This window comes from Cutaneotrichosporon oleaginosum (genome assembly GCF_008065305.1).
Source record: "Cutaneotrichosporon oleaginosum strain ATCC 20508 chromosome Unknown ATCC20508_contig04, whole genome shotgun sequence".
Classification (NCBI taxonomy): Eukaryota; Fungi; Basidiomycota; class Tremellomycetes; order Trichosporonales; family Trichosporonaceae; genus Cutaneotrichosporon; species Cutaneotrichosporon oleaginosum.
Genome location: NW_027072173.1, coordinates 2,369,503 through 2,396,341, shown reverse-complemented (window position 1 = coordinate 2,396,341; position 26,839 = coordinate 2,369,503). Strand labels below are relative to the sequence as shown.

General features: G+C 60.6%; 14 protein-coding genes across 14 annotated transcripts; 7 read left to right on the top strand and 7 right to left on the bottom strand.

The window, feature by feature from the left end:
- Positions 1-983: 983 nt before the first annotated feature.
- On the top strand, positions 984-2,163 carry COLE_05393 (uncharacterized protein; the record flags this gene model as incomplete). The annotated part of the gene is made up of 2 exons (XM_018424623.2): positions 984-1,790; positions 1,837-2,163. 2 exons carry the CDS (start codon positions 984-986, stop codon positions 2,161-2,163), a joined length of 1,134 nt encoding a protein of 377 aa, XP_018275075.1.
- Positions 2,164-2,869: 706 nt separating this feature from the next.
- COLE_05392 (uncharacterized protein) lies at positions 2,870-3,526 on the top strand (the record flags this gene model as incomplete). Its single annotated transcript, XM_018424622.2, has 1 exon — positions 2,870-3,526. The coding sequence occupies one exon, from the start codon at positions 2,870-2,872 to the stop codon at positions 3,524-3,526; it is 657 nt and encodes a 218-aa protein (XP_018275074.1).
- A 249-nt stretch (positions 3,527-3,775) lies between these two features.
- On the bottom strand, positions 3,776-4,465 carry COLE_05391 (uncharacterized protein; the record flags this gene model as incomplete). Its single annotated transcript, XM_018419993.2, has 1 exon — positions 3,776-4,465. One exon carries the CDS (start codon positions 4,463-4,465, stop codon positions 3,776-3,778), a length of 690 nt encoding a protein of 229 aa, XP_018275073.2.
- Positions 4,466-4,542: 77 nt separating this feature from the next.
- Positions 4,543-5,212, bottom strand: COLE_05390 (uncharacterized protein; the record flags this gene model as incomplete). Its single annotated transcript, XM_018420575.1, has 2 exons — positions 4,543-4,829; positions 4,873-5,212. 2 exons carry the CDS (start codon positions 5,210-5,212, stop codon positions 4,543-4,545), a joined length of 627 nt encoding a protein of 208 aa, XP_018275072.1.
- Positions 5,213-6,100: 888 nt separating this feature from the next.
- On the top strand, positions 6,101-6,286 carry COLE_05389 (uncharacterized protein; the record flags this gene model as incomplete). The annotated part of the gene is made up of 1 exon (XM_018424621.2): positions 6,101-6,286. The coding sequence occupies one exon, from the start codon at positions 6,101-6,103 to the stop codon at positions 6,284-6,286; it is 186 nt and encodes a 61-aa protein (XP_018275071.1).
- Positions 6,287-8,028: 1,742 nt separating this feature from the next.
- On the top strand, positions 8,029-9,885 carry COLE_05388 (uncharacterized protein; the record flags this gene model as incomplete). The annotated part of the gene is made up of 4 exons (XM_018424620.2): positions 8,029-8,137; positions 8,170-8,534; positions 8,574-9,645; positions 9,695-9,885. The coding sequence occupies 4 exons, from the start codon at positions 8,029-8,031 to the stop codon at positions 9,883-9,885; spliced, it is 1,737 nt and encodes a 578-aa protein (XP_018275070.2).
- A 371-nt stretch (positions 9,886-10,256) lies between these two features.
- COLE_05387 (uncharacterized protein) lies at positions 10,257-11,213 on the bottom strand (the record flags this gene model as incomplete). The annotated part of the gene is made up of 1 exon (XM_018424619.2): positions 10,257-11,213. One exon carries the CDS (start codon positions 11,211-11,213, stop codon positions 10,257-10,259), a length of 957 nt encoding a protein of 318 aa, XP_018275069.1.
- A 1,035-nt stretch (positions 11,214-12,248) lies between these two features.
- Positions 12,249-13,906, top strand: COLE_05386 (uncharacterized protein; the record flags this gene model as incomplete). The annotated part of the gene is made up of 3 exons (XM_018425866.2): positions 12,249-12,371; positions 12,416-12,668; positions 12,702-13,906. The coding sequence occupies 3 exons, from the start codon at positions 12,249-12,251 to the stop codon at positions 13,904-13,906; spliced, it is 1,581 nt and encodes a 526-aa protein (XP_018275068.1).
- Positions 13,907-15,379: 1,473 nt separating this feature from the next.
- On the bottom strand, positions 15,380-16,479 carry COLE_05385 (uncharacterized protein; the record flags this gene model as incomplete). The annotated part of the gene is made up of 3 exons (XM_018421603.2): positions 15,380-15,599; positions 15,634-15,737; positions 15,946-16,479. 3 exons carry the CDS (start codon positions 16,477-16,479, stop codon positions 15,380-15,382), a joined length of 858 nt encoding a protein of 285 aa, XP_018275066.2.
- A 497-nt stretch (positions 16,480-16,976) lies between these two features.
- Positions 16,977-18,274, top strand: COLE_05384 (uncharacterized protein; the record flags this gene model as incomplete). The annotated part of the gene is made up of 5 exons (XM_018424618.2): positions 16,977-17,171; positions 17,231-17,319; positions 17,352-17,504; positions 17,537-17,610; positions 17,646-18,274. The coding sequence occupies 5 exons, from the start codon at positions 16,977-16,979 to the stop codon at positions 18,272-18,274; spliced, it is 1,140 nt and encodes a 379-aa protein (XP_018275065.1).
- Positions 18,275-18,414: 140 nt separating this feature from the next.
- Positions 18,415-19,966, bottom strand: COLE_05383 (uncharacterized protein; the record flags this gene model as incomplete). The annotated part of the gene is made up of 4 exons (XM_018421043.2): positions 18,415-19,349; positions 19,445-19,521; positions 19,555-19,599; positions 19,884-19,966. The coding sequence occupies 4 exons, from the start codon at positions 19,964-19,966 to the stop codon at positions 18,415-18,417; spliced, it is 1,140 nt and encodes a 379-aa protein (XP_018275064.1).
- Positions 19,967-20,292: 326 nt separating this feature from the next.
- On the bottom strand, positions 20,293-22,647 carry COLE_05382 (uncharacterized protein; the record flags this gene model as incomplete). Its single annotated transcript, XM_018424617.2, has 2 exons — positions 20,293-21,911; positions 21,951-22,647. 2 exons carry the CDS (start codon positions 22,645-22,647, stop codon positions 20,293-20,295), a joined length of 2,316 nt encoding a protein of 771 aa, XP_018275063.1.
- Positions 22,648-22,948: 301 nt separating this feature from the next.
- Positions 22,949-25,641, top strand: COLE_05381 (uncharacterized protein; the record flags this gene model as incomplete). Its single annotated transcript, XM_018424616.2, has 8 exons — positions 22,949-23,105; positions 23,143-23,354; positions 23,389-23,646; positions 23,682-24,438; positions 24,470-24,771; positions 24,807-25,085; positions 25,118-25,382; positions 25,418-25,641. 8 exons carry the CDS (start codon positions 22,949-22,951, stop codon positions 25,639-25,641), a joined length of 2,454 nt encoding a protein of 817 aa, XP_018275062.1.
- Positions 25,642-25,755: 114 nt separating this feature from the next.
- Positions 25,756-26,462, bottom strand: COLE_05380 (uncharacterized protein; the record flags this gene model as incomplete). The annotated part of the gene is made up of 3 exons (XM_018424615.2): positions 25,756-26,008; positions 26,040-26,180; positions 26,245-26,462. 3 exons carry the CDS (start codon positions 26,460-26,462, stop codon positions 25,756-25,758), a joined length of 612 nt encoding a protein of 203 aa, XP_018275061.1.
- Positions 26,463-26,839: the final 377 nt, after the last annotated feature.

Genomic DNA, 26,839 nt, shown 5'->3' with positions numbered 1-26,839 from the left:
CAATCCATCGGCGGCATGAGGAGCCAATCGCTCCGCTCTCGTGTCCGATCGGTCTCTCGGGACAGTCTTCCAGCCCCGGAGCGATGCGATGCCGCTTGTGCGCTCAACGTCAATGGCTTAAGCTCGCCGCCGAGTCTTCATGGTGGGCGCGAATAGGCAAGCGCTCAGGCATTGAGCCCGAGAAACAGACGCCATCCCCTCGGTTTTCGGGGGGGTTGTGGGGCGACATGGGGTCGGCTTGGCGACGTCGTGGGGGTCCCTGTGCCCGAGATGATCTGCGCGTGAGCGGCTGGAGCAACCAGAGGTGAGGACGTGGTTGTGCTGTTGTTGGGCGCGAGTGGTATAAGAGACCTGTGTGGTTGCTCCTTCAGTTACAGCGCTCGTTCGGAACGCCTGACCTACCTCATCGCACACCATGGCTCCAAAGCGCACAAGCAACGACCAAGTGTCCTTCGAGGCCGACCTCGAGAAGAAGCAGGAAAACGTGTATGTCGAGGATGTCGTCATGCTTCCAAATGGGGAGGAATCGGCGGTGAAGAAGGGCATCTACACCGCTGAGGAGGAGGAGTTCCTCGCCACCTTTGACGAGGCCAAGCAAAAGAAAATGTACCGCAAGATCGACGTTCGTTTGCTCCCCATGCTGGCTCTTCTGTATCTGTTCGCCTATATTGGTGAGTTTTAATGCTGGCGCGAAGCCTCGGGCAGTTGTGCGTGTCACTGACGCCATTCTCTCTGCCTTGTCGCCGGCCCCTGTCCCATTCCTCGCCCCTCTCATCTTCAGACCGAGCAAACATCGGTAATGCCAAAATCGAGGGACTCACTGAGGACCTCAAGCTCGATGGCACAAAGTACAATACGGCGCAGAGCATCTTTTTCGTCACGTACATTCTCTTCGAGATTCTGCCAACATCATTCTGGAGCGCTATTTCCGCGCGCGCCCGTCATGGTGGCTTGGTGGCCTGGCCGTTCTCTGGGGCACCGCCATGACCCTGCACGGTATTGTGCAGAACTACGGCGGCTTACTCGCTGTCCGCCTCGCCCTCGGTGTTCCCGAGGCCGGCTTCTTCCCCGGTGCAGTTTACCTCTGCTCGCTCTGGTACCCCCGGCACATGCTCAACTCGCGCATCGCCCTCTTCTACACCGCCAGCGCGCTTGCCGGCGCATTCTCCGGTCTCCTCGCGTACGCCATCGCTAAGCTCAAGGGCGTCGGAGGCATTGCCGCTTGGCGCTGGATTTTCTTGCTCGAGGGTGCCGCGACCGTCGTGCTCGGCCTTATGGTGCCCTTCATTCTGCCGGACCACGCCTCCAACTCCAAGTTCCTCACCGAGGAGGAGAAGAAGTACATGGCAATCGTTGCCGGCGCTCAGGACAAGTCTGCGCACTCGGGACAGCACGACAGTACAGACGTCAGCAAGTGGAAGGTTTTCAAGGCTGTCGTCACCGACTGGCAGCTCTACCTCCTCGGCATCGTCTACTGGTCAAACACTGTTCCCAACTATGCCCTCAAGTTCGCCATGCCCACGATCATCAAGGCTATGGGTTACTCGTCATCCGACGCCCAGCTCCTCTCGGTCCCACCCTACATCGTCGGTGCCATCACTGCCTGCATTGCCGGTCTCTTCTCCGACCGCTTCCGCAAGCGTATGCCCTTTATCATGGTGGCTCAATTTGTCATCATCGTCGCCCTTGTTATCATCATGCCTCTCCGTCACGACATCAAAAAGTATATGGGTCCAGCCTATCTGTCAATCTGCCTGATCTGTGCTGGTGTCTACCCCATCGGGCCAGGGGTGAGTTTTTTTCTAATTCCAGCCAGACACACATACTGACCTGCAGACCAACACCTGGTGCGCGAACAACACTGCAGGCCCCGCCAAGCGCGCAATGAGCGTCGCCTTTGTTATTTCCCTCTGCAATGTCGGCGGTATTATCGGCGGCTACATTTTCCTCGACAGCGAGAAGCCCCACTTCACTACTGGGTACGCTGGATCTCTCGGTTTCGCTGTCGCTGGTGTCATTGGCGCAGGTGTGCTCGAGGTCGCGTACAAGCGCATCAACGCGAAGCGCGACAACTACACCAAGGAGGAGATTGACGCGAAGTACACACCAAAGGAGCTCGCACAGCTTGGCGACCGCTCTCCGTACTTCCGCTACATGCTGTAAGCGGAGGATGTGTGGGCGGAACGTGGTACAGTAGAGGAGTGTGTTCTGATGGGGGAGCAGGGTCTGGCGGGTTCAGGTCGCAGTGGAGGAGACGACCACAGCAGATGACATATTCATGTATAGAAGTGATGTACACTACATTGCACTGGCAGGGACTTTGCGCAGGAGATGTTGAGCCGAATCCAATGATCAACTCGACCGTTTGTGGCTCACCGCCGCCTCCAGAGCCACGCCGCATCACCACATCGTCGACACGCCCATTTCCAAAGGCCACGCCAACTTGACTATGTCTAAGCGCTACTACGGGGTGCCATCTGTTGTCAAGATCATCCGGGCTGCTTCTTCGTGCAAGCAAATTGTTAGACGGAGCTGCTTCAGTCAAGCATCAGTGGCGCCAAGGGAACGTCATCTGCCACTTTGGGTCACCTTCGCTTTCCACCGGGAAGAACAGCGCTCCATGCGTTCCCTTCCTCTGTTGGAGCCTTACACCATTTTCTCACTGGCTAGACCCGCACATGTCTCATGCCGACGAAGGCAAAAGTATGTTTGGTTCCAGTGCAAGATGGGGAGACCAATGGAGTGTGGGGCCAGGCACCAATTCCTTGGCAATACTCAAGCGAGCCATCCCAGCCTCATCTCCGTCATATCGCTCGTCCCCTTGGCTCTTCTCTCTCTTGCCCATCCATCCTCTCCACAGGCATTCACCATGGTCGGCTTCCTGATCCCTATCCCCTCCAAGGTTGTGGACAACGTCTACAACGGCGGATCAAACTTCGTCAAGTCGTACAAGAAGGAGCCTTTGCCCACCGACTTGAGCGCCACGCCTGGCGGCGATGACAAGGCGCCGCCACCAGCCCCGGCGCCGCGGAGAAGCTCGGCCAGTTGGGGTGGCCGGGCGGCCCCGGCGCCTGCGCGCGCCGGGGGACCAGCGCGTGCATCTGCGCCGGTCCGTCCCGCCGCCGGCACGAACATGGAGACGTTTGGCCCGCAGCTGCTCTCGCACGTCCTCGACTCGATCAAACTCCTCGAGACTGTCGGCCAGATTACGCCTGAAGCTGCTCGCACCGCTGCAGCCGCTTTGGAAGGCACTGCCGACGCAGGGTATGCCGTGCCGAAGCCTGCGCCCGCGCGTGGCGCCGCCCGCGTGCCGCCCGCTCCACCTACCGAGATCCGTGCCACGGCGCTGTGGGATTACGGACAGGGCGGTGATGCGGACGATCTCGCATTTAAGGAGGGCGACACCGTCGTCATTGACGAAGAAGTTAATGACGAGTGGCTCCGCGGACGCACGATCCCCAAGGGCCACTCGACGCCTCTGCCGAAATCGGGGCTGTTCCCAAGCAATTACATCCAGCGTATGTGAGAAGGTTATTTGGTGTAAGCTTGTTATGTGCGACCGTACGACGAGGCCTGTGCTCACGCCCAGTAGTTTAACGTTGTACACACGTCTGTTATCTTGCCAGCCATACCATGAGGAGCACTGACGGACCACGCTCATGTACTGACCAGTGACCGCTAGCGGCATATGCAGCGCAGGTGGAGGGGAGCGGTCACGTCCAGCGCACATCCGCCCACGCCTCTCTTCATCAATTACAAAAAATATAGCCACTGCTTAGGCGTACTGACGCACGGCGTCGCGGTACACCCTGCCGAGCTCGGTGAGCTTGCCGCCCGAGGAGACGACCCAGTTGGGATGTACGTTGCACGGCGCGTACGCGTACACGCGGCTGTCGGCCTGGAACGTGCGGACGGCGTCCCTCATGAACTGTGCGTTCTGCCCCTGGTCCCAGCACGGCTGGAAACCATTCTGGTCGTGCACGCAGCCCCACTCGGTGACCCACATCGGCTTGTTGTACTTGTTCCAGAAGTAGTCGAGGACGGCCTTGAGCTGCGCGATGTCCGGCTTGTAAATGTGGACGGCGACGATATCGAACGGCGTCGAGATCTGGTCCGAGAACGGCTTGAGGAACGACTCATGCAGCTGCGCGCACATGGCAGGCGAGATGAGGCGCGAGTTGCCCTGCGCCAGCGGGGCAATATACTTGTTCCACGCCCACACGCTGTCGCCAACCGACATGCTCGCGCTCTCGCCGCTCGCGCAGTCCGGCTCGTTGAAGCCGAGCACGTAGGGCGGTGCGTTGGACGCTGACCATGTGCTCGTGAACTGCGCAAAGCGGGCTGCATCATTCTGCAGGCTGCCACGGTGCCCGTTGCCCCAGAGCATGGGCACGGCGATGGGTGCGCCGCTGTGGCCCGAGGGCTTGCCGGACCAGTCGTACCACCACCCAATGAGGTCCTTCATCTCGTCGTACCCCTCGCCGCCCGCAAGACCTGCCTTGCGTCCGCCTGGCGTGAGAGGGGCTTTCTTGAGGTCAGCAATCATCCAAACCGATGCTGACTCACGTTGGGCAAGGGGCATGACTGACGCTCATCCAGGGCGCGGCGCGCCACGGTCGCCTGCGACGTCGTCCACGCCTGGTTGTTGTTCCCGGTCCCACACTGCCACGTCTGCACGACATTACCGGTCCTCTTCTCGCCGCTGGGCAGGTCGATGCATTGCCCCTTGCCCTCGAGCGCGACGCGGTTGTCATCCGTGTACCACCACCTCTGCGCCGCGAGGCCGGCGTAGCACGTCCAAATCTTGCTGCGGACGCCGTTCCCCGGAGCTTGGCGTTAGCTTTATCGATTGGCGCCGCGACCGCAACTCACTCGACCCAGCATCGAGGCAGAAGTTGGTGCCTGCCAACTTGACCTGCGTGCTGCCGCGGCTGACCGTCCACGCCTGGGCGCCGTTGTTCGCTGTGCACGGCGCAAGCTGGACGGGGGTGCCGTTCGCCCGCTTGTTGCCCTGCACCTCGAGGCACCAGTTCTTGTCGCCGTTCGGGTGGAAGCGGACGGATCCCGACACCGGGGCCGGCGCCGGGGTCTGCGGCGGCGTCGTGCTCGTCGTCTTCGGCGGCGTCGCCGTGTTCGTGTTCCCGCCCGCGGGAATGCACGCCGACGACGCAAGAGATGCGAATATAAACAGGGGGGCGAGGACTGTGAACATGTTAAAATTCTTGCCTTGGCGGGGGACACTGCGGGCCGGAGCCACGGTTAAGTATTGCACACGAGTGTTTTGCGCTTGGGCAAAGCAACGAGAGTGTAAGACGCTCGGGCGCTGCTCATGCTCCAGGCTGGGGCTTTGCCTTTCATGCTGGCGCTGGTAGGGGAGAGTGGGATGAGAGTGTTGAGTGCGCGCGACGGCGCATTTGCCCGTCGCCGGGTCTTGTTCGGAAGCCTGGGTTCACACGCTCGAGCCGCGGAAGTCAGCGTCGTCAGCCATCGCAGCCATCAGCCGCGTTGTAAGCCAGTTTCCTGCCAAATTGGGTAAAGAACGCCACGACGCCACACCGAAGCAGAAGGGGGCGAGAAGGGGGTGTCTTTGGAATTGAGTCGGATCACGGCTGGAGAGAGCAGCGAGGAGGCTGAGGTGTTGATGTCAACTCCTTCGAATGCGTCAAGTTGTTCGGATCCTCGGAAGATTCTTGGTTGCCTCGCGTCCTAGGCACTGCGGCCCTGAGCCCATCACGTCGGAGTTCTTGGGCGGCCTGCGAGGTGGTGCATGGACGACCTCGAGGTGCGTCAAACTGCGCTGGCCTGCAAAACCTGCAGATCTAGGCCTGCGCGCAACTGAGCACTAGGTCTGCATGCAGGCGCAAACTTGGCAGCAGGGCGGGTGGTGGCGCCTATATTCAAGGGCGGCCAAAAGAGGGTGAAATGGGAGATGGAGCTTGATATGACTGCGTACATTGAGATTGCAGATCGACCAAGACGCCCCTCTGCCCTGTGTATCTCATCCGTGCTTTCTTATGCAGCTCTCGTCGCGTTTCCGTTAATTTGTCAATTTGGGCTGTCTCGCTGCGATGTCGCGATTGTGCGCTCTCATAACGGAAGAATGACAGCCCTACTTCTTTGGCGCAAACGTCGTTCCCACCCCCACTACCGGGTCGTGCCTCGCGGCGCCTCTTCGCGAGCACTTGCAGGACGGCACCGACATTCACGCTCAACGTGCGAAGGCATCACCTACTTTAGCGACACCGCGCCTCGAGGCGTTCAGGGCGTGGCTTACGCGCGGACATGAGCTGATCGACTGCTTGGCCTGACGTGAGACTGAGATGGGCGGGCCTTGGACATGGCGGAAGTCCGCGGCGCATTTAGAGTTGAACGGTGGCGCAGGCGGAGTCGGGGATATTCGAGGCCGGCGAGGCGAGATGTGAGGCTCGGCGTGAAAATGTGACGGCGACAGCAGTGACGCATGAAACTCCGCTCAAGTGTCAGTTCCTTCTACATCCCGTCCGGATATATCGATGGGCCGAGTGCGTGGGAACCTTTGGGTCCTCAGCAGTCCGCAGCACAGCGCACCGCTGACAGTGACAGGCTCGAGTGCTGACCACCTGGGGACGACTGAGAGCTGCATTGACAGCTGCGACGGAAGAAGCGCATATTCCGCGTCCAACATGTTGACCGATCAGCTGCAGATAACGACGATAGTAGTAATGTATGCCATACCTAATCTCTGTCGCAAGGAGATTAGGACAGGTAAGACATTTGCTGGTCGTGCCCACAAGCAAAGTTAACAGTTCGCTGAAACGAATCCAGACTGGAAACAGCAACTGCTCGCTCGTGCTGGCGTGGTACGGCAGCGTCTCAGTCCACAGCATCAACTCAGATAAAGTTGTCCGAGACGGGCCAGGATGACGCAGCTCGTTGACCAAGCTTCTGGATATTCGTTGGCATTCCGCGATCTGTCATCGTCCAGCTACCCATACGACGAAGGCTCACTGATCTGCCTGGCCGCTGTTGAAAGGGAAGAACCGCCGAAATCCTCACCCGAGGTGAGGCTAGATACATCGGGGTCAAGGAGCGGTTGAGGAGAAGTGGGACAAATCGAGATCGCTTTCACCTGGAAACTGCTCTCTTCGCTGACGGCCTGCCCGACACACTCAACACGGTCTTTAAAGCCCTCCCCGGTGTTCGCCGTTATCATGGACTCCGTGTTCCGACGCATACCCGACGCACAAGGTCACATGCAGATTGTAGTCTGACGCCATGCCAGAAGCTCGAGCTTTCGGTTTCTGCCCACCGCATGCTGCTCACGGCACTGCACCTCACACCTTCCCACACAACGGCAGCCATAGGGTGGCTGCGGCGGCCGACAAGCAATTAGCGCTCGATGGATGCACTCGACACCCCGAAGGTGCCCCGTGGGCGCGCACGGACTGGTCTTTGTCATCGGCCCCCATCTGCCATTCACAGCATGAATTGTCGACGCGGTATAATTTTGTGGCGGCTGATGACATCTCACATGCCAAGTGAGCGCGCAGCTGGCCAATCATCATGGTCGCACGACGCGTCCGAAGCCCGAAACGCGTGCGTGGGCCCTTTCCTGGTGCTCCACGCGCCTCAAACATGCCCCACGCTCCAGTGACAAGCCCACTTGTGATCACACGATCGCAGATGCCGTTGAGCTGACCAGCTGACACGGTATCTCCTCCCCGCTCATATGTCGTGCAGCCCACATGCTTCGGAACGCTCGGGTCGTTCCTGTGCCGCAAATGCCGTGAGCCCTGCGGGTCAATAGAGTTGTGAATGCTGCAGGGTGCGCGTTTCATCTGACAGAGCGGAAGACACTCAACAAGGTTGACTAGCGTGGTTGTGCTGTTAGGCGTGTCGCATGTGGCGCTTGTTGGGCATGTTGACTGGTTTGCCGGAATCGCAGCCTAGGTCCTGCGACAGCAAGTCCGGTCTGCTTGTCTACTTAAGACCGGTGTGGAGGATAGACACTGTGAGACATCCAGCCTTACCCCCCTCCTCGCGTCGACCATGAAGGTGTTCAGCACCCTCCTCACACTCACTTCAATCCTGGGTGCTCTCGCGGCGCCGGCTCCGGTCGTCGACGACAGCCACCTCGACGAGCGAGCCCTTACCATTAGTATGTGTCTCATAGCCTCGCTCTAACACCAGCTGTTTCTGCGCCTGCCGGCACCATCGTCGGCAAGAGGGGTCTGCTGACGGATGACTTCAATGGCATCCCCTACGCCGCGCCGCCCATCTCCAACTTACGCCTGCGCCCACCTCAGCGCATCTCGTCGCCTCTGAACAACTTCGATGCCACCAAGGCTGCAGCGGCGTGCCCCCAGTTCCTGGCCGACTCGGACGACTCGGGCCTCCTCGCGCAGGTCATGAGCACTGTCTCGCGCACCGCCCTCTTCCAGAGGGCCCTCAAGATCAGTGAAGACTGCCTCTCCGTTAACGTCATCCGTCCCCGTGGTACAAAGGCCGGCGACAACCTCCCCGTCCTCTTCTGGATCTACGGAGGGGGGTTTGAGGTGAAGCTGCATCCTTCCTTTGAAGTCGACTAATCTCAGCTTGGCTGGAGCTCGATGTACGACGGCGGCGGCCTGGTCCAGAACGCGGCTCTCAACGGCAAGCCTTACGTCTTTGTCGCTGTCAACTACCGTGTCGGCGCGTGGGGCTTCATGCCCGGTAAGGAGATCCTCGCTGATGGCGCCGGCAACCTCGGCCTCCTCGACCAGCGCATGGGCCTCGAGTGGGTTGCGGACAACATTGCCGCCTTCGGCGGTGACCCGTCGCGCGTCACAATTTGGGGCGAGTCGGCGGGCGCCATCAGCGTGTGGAACCAGATGACGGCGTATGGCGGCAACATCGAGTACAAGGGCAAGCCGCTGTTCCGCGGCGCCATCATGAACTCGGGCTCGATCATCCCCGCCGACCCTGTCGATTGCCCCAAGGGCCAGGCCATCTACGATGCCGTGGTCGAGAAGGCGGGCTGCAGCGGCCCCGACTCGCTCGCGTGCCTCCGCCAGCTCCCGCTTGACCAGTTCACCGAGGCCGCCAACTCGGTGCCCGCCATCCTGTCCTACACCTCAGTCGCTCTTTCGTACCTGCCCCGTCCCGACGGCAGCTTTATGCCTGAGAGCCCGCAGCAGCTTCTCCTCAAGGGCCGGTACGCGGCCGTCCCCATGATCATCGGCGACCAGGAGGACGAGGGCACGCTCTTCTCCCTCTTCCAGGCCAACACGACTGAGACGACGCCCATGATCGTCCGCTACCTCAAGGACCTGTTCTTCAACGGCGCCTCCGAGGCCACCCTCACTGCCCTCGTCGAGACGTACGAGGACGTGCCAGCCGAAGGCTCGCCCTTCCGCACCGGCCCCCTCAACGAGGTCTACAAGGGCTTCAAGCGCCTTGCCGCCATTCTCGGCGACCTTGTTTTCACTATCACCCGCCGCATTTTCCTTGACATCGCCAAGACCGTCAACCCCTCCGTCCCTGCATGGTCGTACATTGCTAGCTACAACTACGGCACTCCCATCCTCGGCACTTTCCACGGCTCGGACCTCCTGCAGGTCTTCTTCGGCATCCTCCCCAACAAGGCGTCCCGCGACATCCAGGCATACTACAGCAACTTTGTCTACAGTGAGGCTGAGGACGGGAAAGACGTGTGTGAAACCGTGCTGAAACCCAGACCTCGACCCCAACAACTACTCGGGCGGCACGAACCGTCTGTCCCGCGTCATCGACAACTGGCCACAGTGGGAGAGGGGCACCAAGAAGCTCATCCAGTTCTACGCCCACCACTTCCAGCCCATGATCGACGACTTCCGCACCGACTCGGAGCAGATCCTTTCGTCGAATTTCGAGAGTTTCCACATTTAAAACACGGTGTAAGGAGGAGTGGGGAGTGAAATGAGCATTCAGTTTGTAGGGAGTGTTCGCAGAAGTACGTATGGGTTAATTCTTGTTCGTTGAAATGAGATGTTTCAGAAGCAGTACTGGATATACTGTGCCGCACCGTACCCCTGCTGGCCTGCTCAAGTACCTGAACCAAGGTGGATTTACAGTTTGCAGAAGCAGGAACATGGAAATCGGCCCGCGATGACGCTGACACAAGCTTGCGAGTGAGAAAGATATGAGCTATTCAACGCCAAGTCTGAGCTCGAGTGAGAAAGATATGAGCTATTCAACGCCAAGTCTGCAGCTCATTCAGATACATTCTCCGGCGGACAATCTCTCCATTCTGCCATCCTTTACCGGTGCGGAGTGAGGCCGAGCTGGTCGTAGTACATCTTAATGTGGTCGCGATTACGCAGAGTGAGGCCGTGACTGAGCACGTCCTGGCGCTCCATAAGTGCGAGTGAGAGGTCAGCGACCTCGTCTGCGTCCGGGAAGCTCGGGCTGCTGTGGAGAGCTCCGCGCTGGCGCGTATTGAGTGGCCCGTTCGCGAGGGAAAAGAGGCGGAACGGCGCGCCCGTCATGGCGATTTCACGCTCGACCACGCTCTGCGCCATGAACAAGCTCGCCGAGCCCATGCACACCGGCCCCGAGCCTGGCACGGGGTTGTATCCGCTCCCGCCGAGGATCCAAATCATAGCATGGCCGCGCAGCAGGCGTGGCGCCCACGCCTGCAGGTTGGCAAGGTAGGCGGTGGGCACGCCTGTGAAGAACGTGTCAACGACGTGCGGGGGCACATCCCACAGCGTCGCGCCCGACCACCAGCCGCCGACGGCGAGCGCGACGTGGTCGACCTGCCCTGTCGCAGATACCGTGTCCGCGAACGCCTTGGCACCCGCGAACGTGGTTGTGTCTCCCGCCATGCTGGAGATGTCCGTGCCGGGGTTGCGCGCTTGCGCGGCTTTGAGCGCCGCGCTCGCCTTCTCGGGCGTGCGGCTCGCGATGATTACGTGCGCGCCCGCTTGCGCGTACCGGTCCACGAGGTGGGATCCCACGCCGCCAGAGCCACCGATCACCAGGATCCGCTTCCCCTTCATCTTCGGGAGACCGGGCTTGCCCGACGCCCCCCGGAAGCTCAGGGGAGTAGGCGTGTTGGTGATGGGCTTGGGGTCCATGTTGAGGGATCGGGAGGTGCTGAAGTAGTGCTGCGCGGCAGGTCGGAGCGTCAGGCGGGTGGTGGTGAGCAAGTGTCGAGCACTGGGAAGAGCACTGGATGCGAGGTTATTTATGGCAATGGGATGCCTCAACGACATGGGAGAATGCAAGTCTGACGATGCACCAGAAAGCGCTAGTTCTGTCCGTGTTGTTCAGCGGCATGTCAGCTGCGCGTTGAAGGTGATTGCGTTCGGTCACATCGTCGTCGACCGAGACGTCCAGCAATCAACCTCAATTGTGCTGAGTGACGTCAGCTCGTGTACGTCGCGGCCGTCTTCAGCGCCACCATGTGGTGTTACGACCTTGTGAGCGAGGTCTCGTCGCGCGTTCAATCCACGGCCCAGTAGCTAATCGTGCCGTCCTTGCCTGGGGCGACTGTGAATGAAGAGTGGGTGACTACTCACAGGATAAGACGAACGCGCCCGTCTCTTCCCCGATGCGTACCGGTGCGCGGTGGGCAGGCGACTCACTGCTCACAACGCTGGGGGTGAGGCGGAGAGGTACTGAGCCGCAAGGCTGCCGTGTTGCTCGGCTTTGTCTGCACAGAAACTGGTGGAACCTGCGGCAGCATGATCATCTTATCTTACATCAATTGGGGTCGGCAAAGACTGGCATGACCGGCCCGGCCAGCAGGCCGTAAGACGCTCATCCATTAATTTCTGACAACGGCGTAGCCCCAGAGAAGAGATAGAGCAGGCACGCAGATGTGGGAACGAGCAGACATGCCTTCCGCAACCGCACTGGCTCCGGATACATGTACACAGTTTGTCGGGCACGGAATCTTGGAAGAGTTCGAGCCGGACATGGTTGTGGAGGCCAAGAAGCAGCCTGGAACGCCACGCTGGTGAGGCAGTAGCACCAGAAGTCCATGTATGCCGAGACCGCGTTTCTGGAGGCCTGGGGGCTCAACATCGCAATGCTGATGCTTTGGTGTCGCGGCGTAAGAGACATGGAATGAGGATATTGTTGCATTTGAGGCCCGCGTATGCAGCCACGCGTCAGTCACGTGCCACGACTCAAGCCGCAACGTCACTCACTGCTTGGTGATGGCCGCCAGCAGCCGCCAGCCACAGCCATCTCTTGTTCATCTTCATTCCATTCTCCATCTCACTCCCACCCTCTCGGCTTCGATCATGTCTCGCTCACCAGCGCAGACAGACGCCCTTCAACAGCTATGGGCTATCACTGCATCAGAGACAGATGCTGCACGCGCACGCGATGAGCGCATCCTCCGTGAACACAATTGGGACATCCAGGTCGGTTCCTGCCGTCTCCTTTGTCTTGCTCTAGCTCACAGTAGCGCGCAATAGACCAGATCTTTGGTGGCGGCGGCGGTACCGGTAGCACTGCGCCGACCGATGCTGGCCCATCGCGAAAGGAAGCTACTGAAGGCCTCGAAGATGACCTCGCCCCCATACCTCCACGGCCTGGGTCGCGCCGCATCTCGGGACGGCGGCCTCGACCAGGCCAGGCAGGCCTCGGACTATGGGACACTTTTGCATGGCCGTTCTCCTTTATTGCCTCCATCCTTACCGGCGCGTGGTACTTCTTCAGTGAGCCCGTCTCACTCGTATGCACTAACCCAGTCCGTACATTTGTCCCTCTCTCGTTGCTACCTCATCTCCCGCGCTTTCTCCTTCCCCCTCCTAGTCGAGCGCCACCATCTGGGCCCAGAGACCCCGCCACAAACGCTCTCCGCTTCGTGCGCGAGCTCGAGGCGCTTACTGGCGCGTCGCCCGCAACTGCCTCCCTGCCAGACTTCTACATCGGTTCTTATCGCGATTTCCTCTCCAACGTGCGCCGCGAGGGCCGTGTCGGTCTCATAATCCTCGTGAGCAGCGAGCATGACGACGACTCCGAATTTAAGCGCGACGTCCTCGCCGACCCAGACCTCACTAAGGCGCTCAAGGAGCATGACATCGCCGTCTGGGCTGCCGACATCTCCACTCGCGAGGGATTCATGGTTTCCGAGACCCTCCAAGTGACTACTTATCCGTCGCTTACATTTGTTTCGCTTCTCCCGACCTCCTCGGCAACAGGCGGTGGCGGCACGCCGCGCCTGACGATCCTCACGACACTGCAGGGCCCGCCCTCCACAACCACATCCACCTCTGCAATCCTCCAGACACTGACGACCGCAGTGCTGCCCCGTACCACAACCTTCCTCGCACGCCTGCGCCGTGAGCGCCTTGCGCTCGAGGAAACGCGTCACCTGCGGGAGGAACAGGACCGCGCTCTCCGTGAGGCGGAGCGCAAGGACCGCGAAAGACTACACGCCGCGCGTGCTCAGGCCGAGCTCGAGCGCGTGCAGCGCGAGCGCGCCGAGCGCGAGAAGGAGCTTAAGGAGAAGGCGGTTGCCGATCGGAGAGAGTGGCGCCGCTACGCGCGCAAACACCTGCTTCCTCCCAATGCTGGGCCGACGCGGGTGGCGCTGCGCACGCCACTCAACTCCGACCGCAACGTGCGGCAGTTCACGCCGGGCCCATCTACGCTTCCGCTCTTTATTTACGCCGAGACGCTGCTTATCCCGCCCGAGGATGATCCCGCAAGGGACCCAGACTCCCCGCCCGAGGGATACGAGCACGCTTGGGGCTTCCGACTCGTGACGTCGTTCCCGCGCCGCGAGATCGAGCTCGTCGAGACTGGCGGCGAGCCGATATGGGAGCAGATCAAGAGTGCTGGCGGCGCGCTCTTCGCGGAGAAGTTTGAGGGGAGCGGATGGTGCGAGAGTGAGCGCGCGAGCCTGGCCGGCGAGAGCAGCGACGAGGAGATACTCTCCGACTCGGACTAGAGGAGCTCGCGCAGAGCCAATGCATATGACATAGAAGATGCATCTATAGGGTTACTCCGAGTCGCTCTCGTCGAGCTTGACGCGGCCCTCGTCCTCGCTGCCCCAGCGCGCACGGTCCCGCTCCTCGCGCGTGTACTTGGACATGTCGACGGCCTCGCCATCCTCGTACAGCGCCTCATCCGACGTCGCGGACACCTTGGACGTCTCGAACAGCTGCCGTCCTGATGTCAACGCATCCACACGCGCTGCACTCACCGCTCGGCCGCGCGATCTTGCGCTTGACCTCCTCCCTCTCCTTGGCCGGGAGGGAGCGCACCCGCTCCTCCTCATCCTTTGTGCGGCGCGCCGCGAGCTCGGCCAAGAACGCCGTCCGCCACTTCTCGTACGACTCGCGCGTCACAGGCGTGCCCTTGGTCTTGGCGGCTTCGGCCTGGTGTGAGCGAGTCCTTCTCTCCTCTCCATCCCTCTCATCCCGTCCCTCCTTCGCTTCCCATCCCCCACCTTCTGACCTCTCCCCATCCCCTCTTCTCTTCAGTCTCTCCCCTCCGTCTGCAGTCCCCACTCACCTCCTCGTACGCCCGCGTCCGCGCATCGTCCTCCTCCTTCTCGCGCACTTGCCGCGCAACGATGAGTGCTGAGAGCGCCTCGCGCGCCGCCGTCGCGAGCGTGAACGTCATCGCCATGCCGAGAGACTCTTCGGCCTTGCGTCAGTGATATCACTGGGGTCGAGAAGGTGGAGCGTGAAGACGCGAGAAACGAAACCCACAACACCATTAAGCTGCGCGACCACCGCGTCCGCTTCGCCGTCGCGCAGTTCGCCCACATCCGTCTCTTCGAGCGCCAGGTCGGGGATCACGTCGGGGTATGTGGGGGGATACGAGACGACAAGGGCGGCGCATACTGCTGTCAGCGGCCAAGAGAGGGGAACGCACATGGATGTCCCGTCACCTCCTCTTCGGGCTCGACGCGGATCCGGACCTGTGTGGGGCCGAGCTCTGGTGTTAGATGCGAAGGAGGGAGACGCTAGACGCAAGACGCACTCTCAAGCTCGTCCGGGAAGATGGACTCGAGCACCTGCGGTCAGCTGCGCCGCGGCGGCGCGTACCTCGAACTCCTCGTCGAGGATTGCTTGGAAGTCTGTTGTCAGAGGCCGTGATGCGCCGTGAGCTCACCTGCCATCGTCCGCGTAGGTTGCACAAGATCGAAGTTGGATGCATGTTCAGCACGATCGTCATAGCACTCCCTATCTGAGCCACCCCTAAGATTTCTACTTTCGCGCCATCTCGGCATGGTGCGCTGCTCAATGTCATGACATACGACTGCCTCACGCCTCAATCCACCACGCAACGACTAGCATAGCATAATGCACACGACTCGATACACGGGGCAGCGCCCCCTACTCTAGACTAGCCTATGGAGCTGAAGCGGCGCCGCTCTTAAACAACAATCTTGTTCTGTCGTTAGCGCTCCCCCTCATCCCAATCCCACCTTGTTGCCCTTTTTCTCCGAGTCCTTGTGCGACTCGAACGTCAGTTCGGTCTGGTAGCCGCCCGTGACGAGCTTCTGGTCCAGTTCGTAGCCGAGCACGGCCACCTTGAAGTAGCGGCCGATGGCGAGGATGCGCTTCATGAGCGGGTCGTTCTCGTCGAGCGTCACGTCCGGTGCGTCGCGTGTCCACAGCGCAATGCGGTAGCTGAGGTTAGAGAGGCAGAAGAAAGGTGGCTTACAAGCCGGGGCGGCAGGACATGATCACACCGGTGACGAGGTCGGAGCGCTCGGGGGCCGAGCCGTCGAGCCCGGACTCGAATGTCTCACCGATGGCTGCGAGCATCTGGGAGTTAGCTGATCCTCAGGCGATTCGGGGCGAGCACCTGCATTCACAGCGCAGGATACGGCGTCATTGAATGTGATTTGGAGGATAATGAGGTCGGCCGAGCGATCCACACACCCCGCACACAACAAGATCTCCATGCGCCGAAGAGCGCCGCTCAATCAAGCTACGCCATGCCCGCTCGCCGCACTCCCACCATCATACTCACAGTGTACAGCCACATCTGGTCGATCTGGGACTTGGTCTTGTCGTGAGGCACCTGGATGGCCCACTTGCCACCGTTCTTGTTCTGCGCATCCTCCCACGCTGGGATAATACCGTCCTTGAAGAGGTAGTAGTTAGTCTTGCCGGGCAATTGGCTCGGCGGCACAATGTTGTTGTACAGCCCCCAGAACTCCTCGACGCTGTCAAAGGTGATCACGCGCCGCATGTTGTCGAGCCACCCGCCGTGTGCCGATGCGTTGGGGATAGACGTCTGTTCCGTCTTGGGTGTCAACTTTGACTGCGGCGAGTCAAAGTAAAGCGTCCATGGCGCGTACAGAGGGTGCTTGAGGTTGAAACGGGCAGCGTCGTCAAACACAGTCTTGGGCTTGCCGTCGTCCTCCTCCTCTTCGATCTCGCCTTCCTCGAGCTCGGGCTTGTCCTCCTTCTCCTCCTTGTCTGAGATGGATGTGGCAGCAAGTGCTTCAGAGAGCACCTTCTCGTTCTGAGCTGCCGCTTCGGCGGGAATTGTGGTGGCCATGGCGGGGGGCGGGGTGGGGGCGGAGGGGAGAGGCGAGCTTGGGCTCGCTGGGAAAGGGGGGAGGGAGGTGGGGAGGGGGGATGAGTCGGTCGGCTAGCGTCTGGTTCAGAAATCGCTGTCGCTAGAAAATGTGAGGCCTGTGTAGCTGAGGGCCTTTTGTGGGATGTGGTGAGAGAGAGCGAAGAGGAGATGGAGTTGGGATGGATGCGAGGATCACCATGAGCCCACAGTGCAACTCGTACACCTCCTAGTTTTCCGGCATCAAGCGGAATTACACCTGTACTACCCAGCCACGTGGTAGATTGATAAGCTCATCCATGATCGGAAGCTGAATTATGACGATGCTGATAATGCTCCTGCGCTCCTCCATCTCTGATTCCAGCTGCACTCTCTCCTTTCCCCTCGTCTTACCTCTATCTTGCAGCAAGAGCAGAGCGCGCATCGCAACACAGACGCTCTTCGGCGCGGGGCCGAGCGACTCATATCACCGCTTCACCATGTCAGCCCGCCCCGTCCAGCGTCGTCCACAACATGTGGTCAAGCGACCTGGTGCGTCCGCCATACGTCGGCCGACAAACCACGGCCCAGGCGCCATCTCGCGCGGCATTGTGACCCCCGGCTCCAAGAACGACGACGGGTATCTTTACGTTGCGGGCGTCAAGGACGCCAGTAAGCGCATGGTCGAGTATCGGGTGAGTCTGGGGCTTATCCCATTCAGGCATGCGATGACCGAGACAAACGCTGACAGCAGACGGAGAACGACGTGTGTCCCGTATGCCAAACGGACAGGCAGTTCAACAAGAACCTGCGTCTGCTCGTGTCTCCATGCTACCACAAAATGTGCGCTTGGAGAAGGTCGTCGCTGACATCAGGTGCGAGTCGTGTATTGACCGGCTGTTCACGCTTGGCCCGGAGCCCTGCCCGCAGTGCGGCAAGGTTCTACGTAAAGTCAACTTCGCACATCAGACATTCGAAGATCTCAAAGTGGAGAAGGAGGTTAGCGTGCGGCGGCGCATGAACGACATGTGAGTGTGTGCCTCCGCACAACTAACGCCAGCTACAACAAGCGTGAGGAGGATTTCCCAACGCAGCGGGCATACGACGACTACCTCCAAGATGTGGAGGATATGAGTGAGCCCCTCGGCCTGTCTGGTAGCTAACACCAGCCTTCAACCTCCTAAACGACATCGACGTGGCTGAGACGGAAGCCCGCATCGCCGCGTACCAGAGCGAGAACGCGAGCTTGATCACGAAGAACAAGCACAAGGCCGCGATGGAGAGCATGTCGGCGTCGGAGCGCGACGAGGTCGAGAAGCGCGCCAAGGCTGAGCGCGCGCGCATGATCGAGGAGGCCGAGCGCGTCGAGCGCGCCGCGGACGAGAAGGCCAAGGCCGAGATCGTCGACGCCCTGTCGCGGCAGGAAGGCGGCGAGGCGCTCGCGCAGGAGATCCGGCAGCGGCACGCCAAAGCGAAGGCCGACCGCGCCGCGGCGCTCGCCGCCGCCGTGCCGCCCAGCCTGGCGCTGCTGGCTAAAGACGACGGGCCGGTGCACTCGCCCAACTCGCCAGCTTATGCCGGGCCATACGTCCCGATCCCGTACAATGACCCTGACAAGGCGCCGTGGGCCGAGTGGTACGTCCTCAAGGACGCATACGCAGACGGCCGCGCCGGCGTCGTCAAGGCCCGCGAGGACCGCGACAAGATCTACCGCGCCGGCGGGTGGGATGTGCGCGAGTACTGGGAGTACGAGGTGCGGTGCGCCATCGAGTCGCTATGCATTGAGCCGCTCGAGTAATATCTGCATGACATTGTAACATAGATTGATGTACACAGCTTTGCATACTGTGAATGGCTATGGGCTACAGAGACTATGCACAGCGCACGTCACCGAGCCGACAGAGTCCGCGTTGAAAGTCGTCAAGGAGAGTCTATGGGTTAGAGGACAAAGGTGAGGGCGCCGCCCAGAGCGGCGGCGACGCCCGCCGCCCAGCCGAAGCGGATGGGCATGTCGAGGGCGCGGCGGGCGCCGCTTGTGCCGGTTGCGCCTGGCGAGGCGGAAGTACGCGCGGTGCTCGACCCCGAGCGGGAGGCCGAGGCCGTAGAGTTGCTCGAGCTGGGCTCGACGCCGGTCGAGTAGATGTTGATGTAGTTGAGCTCAAAGTATGCGTTCTTGTATGTCTCACTGGCGTCGTTAATCACGTAGGTCGTGTAGCACGTGTTGGTCCCGATGAGCGCGGGGCATGTGGACTCGAGCACGCTCTGCGTGCCTGCCCATGACCCGCACAGCGTGATGGTGATGGTGAGGATCTGGTCCGCGAAGAACTTGGCAATGTCGCACGTGCTTGCCGGGTAGCTTGCCGTCGGGGTGCCGAGGATGCTGGTGTCGATCGTGGCGGCGTCGCCGCTCATGGCGGCGGGCACGTCGGCGCGGCTCTTGAACCACACGCGGATGGCGTCCGCCGCGAATTCAGCGACGTATACGCCGCCGCCGGCCGCCGCGAAGCCCTCGCCGTAGCTCCGTGTGTCGCTGTCGCCCACCGTGCACCCACTCCCACCGTTCGACGTCACGGAGCAGTTGTCCAAGCGCAGCTGGCCGGTCATTTGCGCGCTTGACGACGCGTAACATCCGTCGTTGTGCGAGTGCAGCGCGATCTGGTTCGTCGTTTGCCCATTCACGCCTTCCATGATGTCGATCTCGCCGCCTTCAGGCCACTGCGCACCCTGCGTCCAAAATGCGGGCCAGACGCTGCACCCGTAGGGCATGTGAACAGCGTCCATCACAAAGACTGAGCCGATGGGGTACGCGCGCTCCGTGAGGAGCGAGGGGGCATAGCGCTTCTCATTCCACGGAACGAAGGAGGTGTTGTCGACTGCGGGGTGAGTAGGATATGAGACGGAGCGCGAGACACGAGGTAGAAAAAGAGACGCGTCAGTACATTGCCTCTACCACGGTTACGGCACTCACCCTTCAAAATAAACCGCCCAGCATCGTTCAAGTACATGACCGACGAATTGCCCTTGGCCGCCCAGAACACATCGCCGCTGCCATCAGCCGACGCCGCCTCTGTAGCTCACGAAGTGGTGTTGTCGTACGCGCCAGCGGGGACCGTGAAGCCGTCGCTGGTGTCAGCATTGTGACGGGTGGAAGGGGTCGTAAGTGGAAACAAAGCCTACGCATCCGCGGAGCTGCGGCACGAAAATAACCACCGTGCTCGGCGCCAAGCTCTGACGAGATGCCGGCATCGTCGTCGCAGGCTGCATGCTACCGCAGCGTGCGTTGCCGCCGCTTCCAGCCTAGCACGCTGGGCTCACTGTCGGAGCGAGCGGGGCGGCGCCCGTGCTCGATCGTCCCGCGGCGATACGGCCCGTGCTGCGGAATGCAGCTCGTCACGGCGCGGACTTACAGGAAGGTCGCACCCTTATGGCTGTCGACGAGGGGGTAGGTCGCGGCAGCGGCGAGGGGTAGGAGAGGTAGGAGGGATAGCATAACGAGTGTGAGATGGCAGGAGTGAGGAAGAGAGAGGAAGAAAGAGAGTGAGAGAGTGAGATGGCAAAAGTCGCCTGATCGCCCGTGCACATATTTCAGGAGAAACAATAACAGAACACCGCAATCCAGGTCCATTTGGCCTTACATCAGCCTTGCATCCCGCAGACTGCTCTGTGCGATGCTGCGAGCCACATGCCGCTGTTCCGCAGCACAGTCCCTCGTATCCTCGTGCCCACTGCGCTCAACCTCTGCGGAACATGTACAATAATTTGCATCGAGTATAAGCAGTATGCTGTGCACTAAGCCGAACAAGACGCGAGTACAGCTCAGGCACCCTCAGCCGAGCCATGAGACGCCGGATGGGACGGCGGATGTGATGGCGGATGAGACGGTGGGTGTGATGGAGGGGTGCGCTGCCGTGTTGGCGCAAACAGGCCCGCAGTCGGCGACAAACTTGGGAAGTCGCCGCGCACACTCGCGTTCGCGAGCGTCGGGCTGACCGTCGGCCGGCCCGCCCCCGGTGCGGCGTTGGTCGGCGGCGCCTGCCCGGGCACACCGGGAGCGCCGGGCGCGAGATTCTTAAACTCACTGCCTGGAGCAAGCACAGCGCGCGTCACGATGCTCGCGAGGCTTGGGCCGGCCGTGGGCGCGGGTGGGCGCGCGGCACCGGACAGAGGAGGAAAGGCCGTCTTCTCGGCTTGCGCCGCGATGACAGAGGGAGGAGGGTGGAAGTTTGGGGTTGGGCGAGGCCGGACGTTCGGCAGGTAGATGCGGTGCTGGAATTGTGGGGGAGTCAAGGCCGTGTGGATGGCCGAGTCGAACGTCGGGGCCGATGGAGTAGCTTGGGGTTGTGCTGTAGGCGGGGAGAAGTTGCCGGGGTGGAAAGGAGCGGCTGTCGGATTTGGCGCCGGACGCGGGCGGCCATACGACTCGTAGAAATTGCCCACCGTTGGACTTGCGGCGGGAGGCGGCCGCCCACCCGAGGGATAGCGATGAGAGAAGCCACCGCGAGGTCGGAAGCCTGGCCCAGTGTAATTGCCGCCCTGGTGAAGGTTGTTCATGCTCGGATGGGCCGAAAGTGGCCGGCTGTCGAACCCGCCGTGATGCTGGCCATTCCAGTGGCCTGGATAATACCCTTGCCTGCGCATAGTCTTTTCCTCCTCGGCTTTGCGCTCAACATCCTCGCGTGCGCGCTCTAGCTCTTCCAGCTTCTTTGCGAGCTCAGCACGCTCAGCCTCCTTCCGGTCACGCTTGGCGCGCACTTTGTCGACCTTGTTTCCAATGTCAGAGAGCTTCTTGTCTTCGTCCGCGCGCTTCTTCTTGTCCGCCTCCCGCGCCTCGTCCTCCGCCTTCTTGACGCCCTCCCACTCGCCCTTGACCCCCTCCAGATCACTCAAGACCTCTTCTAGACGCTTCTCGAGCTCTGGCACACCCGCCTTCACTTCCTTCGTCTCTGCGTTGGCGGCCTCTGCCGCAGCCAAGCCTTGCTTCACTTGCTCTTGCAAGGCAAGGTACTTTTGCTTGTTCCTCTGATCGTTGGACCCGGCCTTCTCGTTACTCTTCTTCAGCGACTCAATCTCCGATTTGAGAGCCGCTTCAGAGCGCTGCGCCGTTTTCCGCGCCTCCTTGATCTGCACCTGCAAGAGTTCGCGCTCTGCGTGCGCCGCTGCGATGAGATGTCGCGTTTGGGCAGTCTGTGCGTCGTGCGGACTCAAGATTGAGGTCGGGACGACAGCAGTGTCCGGTATGGGCGTGGAGGAGCGATTAGGTGATGCTGGCTCAGTGTTCGCTAGTGGAGACGGTCCAGGCTGCGCCTGCGTGTTCACTGAATTCGACCGTGATCGTGGTCTAGACCGCGACCGGAGCGAGTTGGCGCGAGATCTAGGGTGCAGACTCGAGTTATTGGGCGACGCGGGCGGAATGAGGACAGTGTTGGATACGGGAACTGGTGTCAGTCGGCTCAGCGCTCAGCAGATCAACTCACGAAGACCTTCCTTAATTTCACCCGCAAGACCAACAATTTGGAGCTCGATCTCGTGCTCCTTGCTGGGATCGAGGTCGTATACCACGACTACAGCGCGCTCGCGGTCCCATCTATGTGCCCCGGACGGCTTATCGTTGGTCTTTGGACGACGTGTTGGCCCGTGAGATGGGCGTCGACCCTTTCTCCGGCGCGCGGCGTGAGGTGCCGTTCCGCTTGTTGTCCCAACGGTCTCCTCTTCGTGTGCGTCTTCCTCGTCCTCCCACTCTTCGTCGTCGTCCGGCGTCTCCTCTTCCTCAGCGTCGTCGCTTACGTGCGCGACAATCCGAGACCACGGCATTCCATCCAGCGTGACCACGACGCCGTGACTCAGCATGTCTTTGAAGGTCTGCCCCTCAGAGAGCAGGCTGGGATAAGCGCCGGGGACGTGCGAGCTCGAGCCCGAATCTTCCTCGTCATCGTTTTCGTCGCTCTCAGGCTTGCGGTGCTTCTTCTTCTTCTTTCCGCAATGATGGTGGTTATGCACGAGCGAGTGCACAACGTGCTGTGCAGGAGTGACGTTGGGGAGAGGGGGTGACCTGGTGAGAGCAAGGGTGACGGAGGTGGGTGCCAGCTCGAGTATTGATATGGATAGGGGACGGGTATGTGGTGTCACTGCGTGCCACTGGGCCGATGCTGGGGAGCCCGAGGGAGGGGACATGATGTGGGGAGAAGAGAGCGGGGAGGGAGAGTGTTGTGGCCGTTGTGGCCGATGTTATCAAGGTGATCAAAAGTCTGAAGCGGCCCGAGGAAAGTGAAACGCGGGATAGCGACTGCTCGCAGGTGGCGATTGTCGCCGAGCGGAGACAAACCCTTCATCTCCCCGCTATTACCCCACGTGGCTACGGACAACCCCTTTGATCTCCGTGATTCCGCAAGTGTGATCTGAAGTCTAAGAGATCCACGGTCCAGCAATCAACAACATCCATCAAGCTATTCCACTCCCCCAACTCCCTCTCGCCATGGTAAGCCCAGGCAATCAGACGCTTCCAGGCGTCAAGCACAAGGTTATTGGCCTCGTTTCTGGCGGCAAGGACTCGTGCTTCAACCTCATGCACGCCGTCGCCAACGGTCATGAGATCGTCGCCCTCGCTACCCTCACGCCGGAGGAAGGCGTCGGTAAGGCCGAATCAGTACATTCAGTAACTGACACTAGACGAGCTCGACTCGCACATGTATCAGTCCGTCGGTACAGCCTTGCCGCCCCTCATCGCACAGGCGATGGGGCTACCTCATTACTCAGGCATCATTCGCGGTAAGCCCGTCGAGCAAAGGATGGAATACGGCTCGCGCGAACACGGTGGCGAGGGATCAGGCAGGGAAGGCGATGAGACTGAGGATCTCACCGTGCTGCTTCGTACTGTTCTCGTGCGTACTGTGTCGTTTCCAAGCTTACAGTTAGGCCGCGCATCCGGAGGCGACAGCCGTGTCGTCTGGCGCCATTCTGTCCAACTACCAGCGCCTGCGCATTGAGCACGTCTGCCAGCGCCTTGGATTGACCTCACTGTCCTATTTGTGGCAGAGCTCGCAGCTGTCGCTTGTTTCGGGCATGATCTCATCAGGTCTTGATGCTGTCCTGATCAAGGTAGCTGGCATCGGGCTCAAGGAGCAACATGTCGGCAAGTCGCTCTCCGAGCTTTACCCCCTTCTCATGCTGCTGGTATGCACGATGACATTTGGAATTGCTGACAATAGCAATCGAAGTACGGCTTGCACCCTGCCGGCGAAGGTGGCGAGTATGAAACCCTCACGCTCGATACACCTCTCTTCTCTCACCGTATCCGTATCATCGAGTCCGAGGTCGTCGTCACTGATCCCGAGCCCAATCTGGTCGCATACATGCGGGTCAAGAAGGCCGAGCTTGAGCCAAAGGCTGGGTGGGTACGGCCCTCTGTGTCCCAACTGCGAAAGTCGCTTCGTATCGGTCAGTACCAACAGCCAGGAGCGGAGGGCCTCGACGGAGACGGACTTGGCGTCTTCAAGCTTGTACACAAAGCAGAAGTTGAAGACCGAAGTGATCTCAACCCAGCGGAGTGCGACTCGCACGAGAATAGCATGGAGATCCCCTTCATGGAGGAGTTCGAGGATGGTGACACGGGAAGCTCGAATGGTGATGGCCCCAAGCCCGACGGGGGCAACGATTCGGATGGGGCAAGAAAGACAACTAGAGGCCTTCGACCCGTGACAACGAGTATTCGGCGGATGCAAGGTGCCAAGGGGCCGTATAGGGGGCCGAAACTGCCGCCGACCGCCTCAAGTCCTCAGCATGAGCCACAGTCTGATGACGAACCGGCAGAGTTCTCTCTCGTCCCCCCGGCCTCTTCACTGGTCACTGAAGACCCCAATGCGCTTCGCTTCGTTAATCGAGGGCGATGGTTTGCTGCCTCTGCCACTGGGCAGGGAGAAGGCGACGTTGCCGACGAGCTTCGCGCTGCCCTGGACTCCGTAAAGGGTGAGTTCTTGAATTCCTTGGCTGACACCAGCACATCTCACATCCAAAGGCCTCTCGCTTCCTGTCGACGCAGTTCATGTCACTCTCCTTCTCGCGTCCATGTCCGATTTTGCTGCGGTAAATGCGGCTTATATCAAATACTTTGGCACGTCACCACCTTCCCGTGCTTGTGTCGGCTGCCCTCTACCTGGGCAGCAACGCATTCGCATTGAGATTATCGGTTTTGATGGTCGGCCGCGGAACAGGCCAGTCGGCGACCGCACGGCTTTGCACGTTCAAGGCTTAAGCTACTGGGCTCCAGCGAACATTGGGCCGTACTCGCAGGCCGTGATCGTGGGTTTTCATATCGCCTCTAAGTCTGACGCCAGGTGGATTCGCGCGTGCACATTGCCGGTCAGATCCCGCTTCAGCCGGCCTCTCTCACCATTGCGCCGTACCCGGCCGCATGCAGTCCCTACGGACACCAGGCCGCGCTGGCGCTGCAACACGTATCCCGCATTATAAGCGTACTGCGTTGCCGCACCTCAGCCGGTGGGGGTTGGGAGGGCTCCCTCGAGGGCTGCGTAGCGTGGTGGGCGCGACCCCAGGGGTGTGGAGCGGAAGGCTCTAAGATCTCGCGCATCGCTTGGAAGGAATGGGCGGAGACAGTAAGACTTGTGGTGATGTCGCTGACGGTCAGATGCGATGTCTCGACGCCCCCGTATTGTTTGTTCGCGCCGCGGAACTTCCCCGGGGCGCTCTTGTCGAGTACCAGGTCAACTTGCACACAGGCCGGCCAGGCTACAACCACATAGTCGCCGCCGACGACGACGACGACGACGATGACGAGGAGAAGGAATTCGACGTGTTCTACAGCGCTAACGAGATGTTCCCCGGGTCATACCGCGAGATGGCCGAGGCTAAAAGTCCGGCCCGAGGCACTCGTTCGATTGTGTTCTTTCAGAGTACGTGTATTCGCATTCACTTATCCTGACGCAAGGCGCATTGGTCCTCCGTATGCCATACCTCATCAAGTCCTTCCTGAACCAAGGAAGCGAGTGTGATATCCTCGCGCTGCGCGTATATCACCGCGGCGAGCTGCCAGATGATGTCCCTATGCTTGGAAGAGTTATGGGCGCGGCATGGACTGCGGTACCTGTGCTGGACGTGCAGGACCGCAATGGTGTGTCGTATCCGCTTGCGCTAGACGTTTTGGCCGTGTAGACGTGTAGACGGCAGAGTCGTTTGTACTGTGCGTGTACTTATGAGATTCATTGTCATGTATGGTTCATGTATGGTCCGGCCCTGAGCTTTGCTTGGGCGCTCAGTGTCTGCGGTCTACTTGTAGAACCAGTAGAGAGCGGCATAGTCCGCCTCCACGGGCCGATTGGGGCGGCATCGGCGCGGCACTCCTCCAACGGTGTCCGTACGGAGGACCTCCGTGCCGAAATCAAAGTCGCCGTCGACAGCATTGAAGCTTGCCCAAGCAAAGTCGTATTCGCGGGTGACGCGGGGCGGGGCGATACGCGCCGAGATATTGAGCGTGAGGAAGAACCCTGTGCCCGGGTCCGTAACAGTGAGCTGGTTACCGCTCTCGTCAGCGCTGCTGGGTGGCCACGCACGTTTCGACGAGCTCGAGGGCGAGCTGCGGAATGGCCCCGATCTGGGGGTATGCGACGTGATCGCGCACAAGACGGGGCAGGGCCGGCGCGAGGGCGCCATACAGCGGCGGCTGGGAGAGGACGCAGCCCGCGTCGTAAGTGCTGGCGTCAGTAGGGCGGTGGCACAGCGCGGAGAGGGCTGGGAAACATCGACCAGGGGACATACTTCGCCCGCGCCCAGCTCACGTCCGCGCACTGGTATCCCTTGCCGCGCGCGACGACGACGAAGTTGAGCGCGCCGGCGGGCTGCGCGATGCCGGGAGGCAGGGACGGGACGAGGGGGCCGGGGGGACAGAGGTCGTTTACCCAGCGCGCTAGGGCGGGGGCGAGCAGAAGGGAGAGGGTGAGAACGAGCATGATGGCTGGGGAGGAGGTTGGGAGCATCGAAGCACTTGAAGTACTTGTACCCCTCGAGGTGAGAGGGCGATGTCAGTGATGTGAGTGATCAGTGAGCCTTCAGTGCCAAAGATGTGGGTGTCTTCCTGCTTCAGTGGGACTGCGCCTGATCTAGGCGTTCATGATTGTTCAGATCGGTCAGATGGCGGAGGGTTGCTAAACTCGAAAATTCGATGTTTGGCGATCTTGCATTGGGCGCCACGAAGGCGTCCTGGACTCGTTCGATCCGGATGTTCGTCAGTTCAGGTCGTTCTAACGTTGTCATGTCTTATTGACCAAGCGGACTGCACCGTCCCCGCTTTTTCCGGAGTGCTGACATCACGGCTAACCTTACGAAACAACAACCACACTCCTCTTCTTTAATC